The sequence below is a fragment of the Herpailurus yagouaroundi genome, unplaced genomic scaffold (genome assembly GCF_014898765.1).
Source record: "Herpailurus yagouaroundi ecotype Mexico unplaced genomic scaffold, PumYag 191, whole genome shotgun sequence".
NCBI classification, from domain to species: domain Eukaryota; kingdom Metazoa; phylum Chordata; class Mammalia; order Carnivora; family Felidae; genus Herpailurus; species Herpailurus yagouaroundi.
The window spans coordinates 18,919,713-18,923,198 of record NW_024412422.1 but is presented as its reverse complement, the minus strand read 5'-3'; the positions used below and the strand labels follow the sequence as shown (position 1 = coordinate 18,923,198).

At 50.0% G+C, this 3,486-nt stretch overlaps 1 protein-coding gene across 4 annotated transcripts in view; it reads left to right on the top strand.

Annotated features, from left to right (window-relative positions):
• Positions 1–6: 6 nt before the first annotated feature.
• STX2 (syntaxin 2) overlaps positions 7–3,486 on the top strand; it is a 35,524-nt gene continuing 32,044 nt past the window's right edge. For all 4 annotated transcript variants that reach the window (XM_040444119.1, XM_040444117.1, XM_040444122.1 and 1 more), the window contains exon 1: positions 7–56. In XM_040444119.1, coding sequence (XP_040300053.1) covers positions 27–56 — 30 coding nt within the window. In that variant the 5' untranslated portion in view covers positions 7–26. The remainder of the gene's footprint in view (positions 57–3,486) is intronic.

The window sequence follows — 3,486 nt, the reverse complement described above, 5'->3', positions numbered from 1 at the left end:
GGGGCGCGGCGCCCGGGCCCGTGGGGATGCGGGACCGGCTGCCGGACCTGACGGCGGTGAGCGGCGGGCGGGAGGCAGATAGCGGTTCGGGCTGGGCGCGGCGGGGCGGGGCGGGGCGGGGCGCGGGGGGCTCGGGGCGGCCGGAGGTGGGGGCGGAGGGGAGAGTAGCGGGCGGGGGGCGCCGGGGTGGGCAGGACTCGCGGGGAAGGATGGGGCTTTTCGGGATGGGCGGAGGTGAGGGGGAAGAGCAGGGCAGGGGGCGCCCGGGGTCGCGGCGCTGGCCCACCCCGCCGCCGCCTCGTGGGTCGCTGTCTCCGCCGTGTCCACGACGCCCCCACGGCCGAGAGACAGGAACGCTTGTTGCCGTCGCTGACAGGCAGGGAAGCGGAGTTTTTGAGAGTACAGTTTGCCCGGGGGTGGGGTGGGGGGGGCACGGGGCAGTGGCCGGGCCTTGAACCCCCTTTTCTGAGCGCCTCTCTGCTGCTTCCCCGGGCTGAAGTCGCCCCGTCACATCGCCCTGTCTGATCCTGATCCTTTGCACAGCACTTAGGACAACCAGAAACTACTCGGCTCTGGTCGGTCCGGCCCTAGGGTGTGGATGTCAGCTCCCGGAGAGCAGGGGCCTGTCGCCTTGCCCGCTGTCCGATCGCTGGGGTCTTGCTCGGGACCCCTCACGTGGTGGGAGAGATGCACACGGTGCCCCCTGCCTGTGGGCGCCTCACAGCCCCGGGTGCTTGCGCTGAGCCGTGCCTGTGTTTGCCTTCCTTCCCACCCAGCACACCTGGCCGGTGGAGTGTGTGGTGCTCGGGGAGGAACCCAGCAAATGACCCTTCACTTGAGGGAGGGAGGGGCGTCCCCTTAGGCATGGGACGGATCTTTGATGCGCGGTGCCCTGTGCGGGAGAGGACAGCACCATGGATGACATGGCTGCGGTGACAGTCGAGTTGATGTTTATAGAATGTGGCGGAGTTGAGACATTTTAGGCCAACAGGTAATTACTACTTTTTTTTCCCTTTAAAACAGGACTGTTAATTAGTGCCGAGTGTTTCCAGGACACAGATAAAGCCTCTGCCCTCTGCAGCCCGGCAGCCTCAGGACAAGGTGCTGGGTCCTCTGTCCTAGGGCCTTAATTGCATGTAGTGAATTAGCTTCTTTGCTCCTAGAATGCAGCTGGTTCTATGGGATGCTTAGGAAAACGGAAGGAATCGTCACGGAAATGGTTATCTGTGTTCCGTGGATCACATGGCGAAGCCGGGTTCAAAAAGGCAATGAATTACCCTCCCTTGGAACCATCACCTTATGTTTTACTCTCCTTGCAAGAATGTTCTTCGTAGTGATTTTTTTCTTCTTAACGGTCAGATGTTTTGACCTCCGCAGTTTGCAGATGAACATCTGTTAAACGTAGCAAGTTCCCGGTCTCTCGGCCTGCAGAATGCCTTTCTGTGCCAGGAGGAGCTCCCGTATTTGTAAAGAATTGCTGAGTGTATCCGAACGGGAGAACTGTAACTGTTGGCGGAAGGTCTCCAAGTGTATGTAATACTGGGGGGTAGCTAAGAAAGGTTGTCCGAAGAATATATATGTAGCTTTTCTGGGCCTGATTAGCAAAAAATAAATCAGGAGGTTATTTACCACTCTAGCCTTATGTATCCTGTAGGGCCTCCTCCTGCAGCACGTGACCTGTCGGGATCTAGAATTTCAGAGCTAGAAGTGGCCTTCTCTAGTCCAACACCGTCCTGCTCTAGATAAAGACACTGAGCAATTGTAGAACACATTACTGGAAGTTTCTACTTCTGGAGTTGTCTGATCTTGGGCAAATTATTTTTGAAACTCTCAAAACCTCAATTTTCTCATTCTTAAGATGGGGATGATAATCTCTCTCTTGCTTACTCATAGACATGGTTGTGAAACATAAAATTATCTCCCGTGTGTGACACTGGCACAAGGTGGGACAACTGACATGTAATTGTGAGTGCTGTTCATATTTATTAGTTTTTTTTTTTTTTAATGTTTTCAGATAGTTATAAAAAGCAAACTACTATGTGGAGTAAAAAATATTAATTTGAAACTGAGTTTGACACACGTGTAACTTTTAATAGTTAAAAAACCCCTCTGGAAATTGTCAGAAATAAAAGTTAAACTTTTTCTTTCCTTAAGGAAATGTATTCTTTCCAAGTGGTTCTTGGAGTAGTTGAATGTTCATAACCATGTTTCTAACCAGCTGGTGTTCTTTTCCTAGGTGAGCTTTAATTGGGTAGTTAAAATATCTCATCAACAGTGTCCAACCTGGCAAAATAGTTGTTATACCTCCAAAAAGTTTCCCTTTTTAGCTGTTGGTGCTTCTTCCCAAGAAGAAGATTACCACTGATAACCATTTGGAAAAGACCTAAAAAGGAGTGTGTCCAGTTCAATTTGCCAAATACAGATGTAGCTCCTTCTAACTAGTGATTCTCTTTTTGAGCAGCCAGTTCATTTGGGTGCAGGAAGTTTAAGTGACTTACCCAAGATCTCCTAGACTCTAAATCCGGAAAGAGTTGCTGATTTACCAAAAGCAGAACCACCAATCCAACAGACACGCCCCTGCGAGGTCCCGAGGAGGAGGTGGGAGGAGGAGGTGGGCTAGATGCATTAGAGGCACAAAAATGACTTGGGTGCCTGTGTGGAGCAAATAGCCAGGGGGAGGGGAGGGGAGGGGAGGGGAGGGAGCCAGCAGGGTGAAACACATTTTAGGATGTAAGTAAATGAAAATGGAATTTCTGTTCTAGGGGATGGTAACTCCAAATGCGTTTTGATTGCCTTTTTAAAAAAAGTTTGTGTGTGGGGCGCCTGGGTGGCTCAGTCGGTTGGGCGGCCGACTTCAGCTCAGGTCACGATCTCGCGGTCCGTGAGTTTGAGCCCCGCGTCAGGCTCTGGGCTGATGGCTCAGAGCCTGGAGCCTGCTTCAGATTCTGTGTCTCCCTCTCTCTCTGCCCCTCCCCCGTTCATGCTCTGTCTCTCTCTGTCTCAAAAATAAATAAATGTTAAAAAAAAATTAAATAAAAAAAAAAAGTTTGTGTGTATGCAAATGGGTGTATTATAGTTAAGAATAGAGAAACTGTGATTTCAACTGTGGGCATTGTTTAAAGGAAAATAAACACATGGCAGTTGTGTGCATTCATTAGTAGACCTGAGAGATGAGAAAATTAGTATTTTTAATCCCTGGATTCAGAGAGATGAATTGCAGGTGCAATTTTTACTTTGAGAGCAAGTGCACATGTGAGTGGGAGAGGGGCAGAGAGAGAGAGAGAGAGAGAGGGTCTTAAGTAGGCTCCAGCGTGGAGCCCACTGTGGGGCTTGATCCTGTGACCCTGGGATCATGACCTGAGCTGAAATCAGGAGTCAGGTGCCCAACCAACTGAGCCACCCAGGTGCTCCTTTCTTAAATTTATTTTATATTTTATTTTATTTTATTTTATTTTATTTTATTTTATTTTATTTTTTTATTTTATT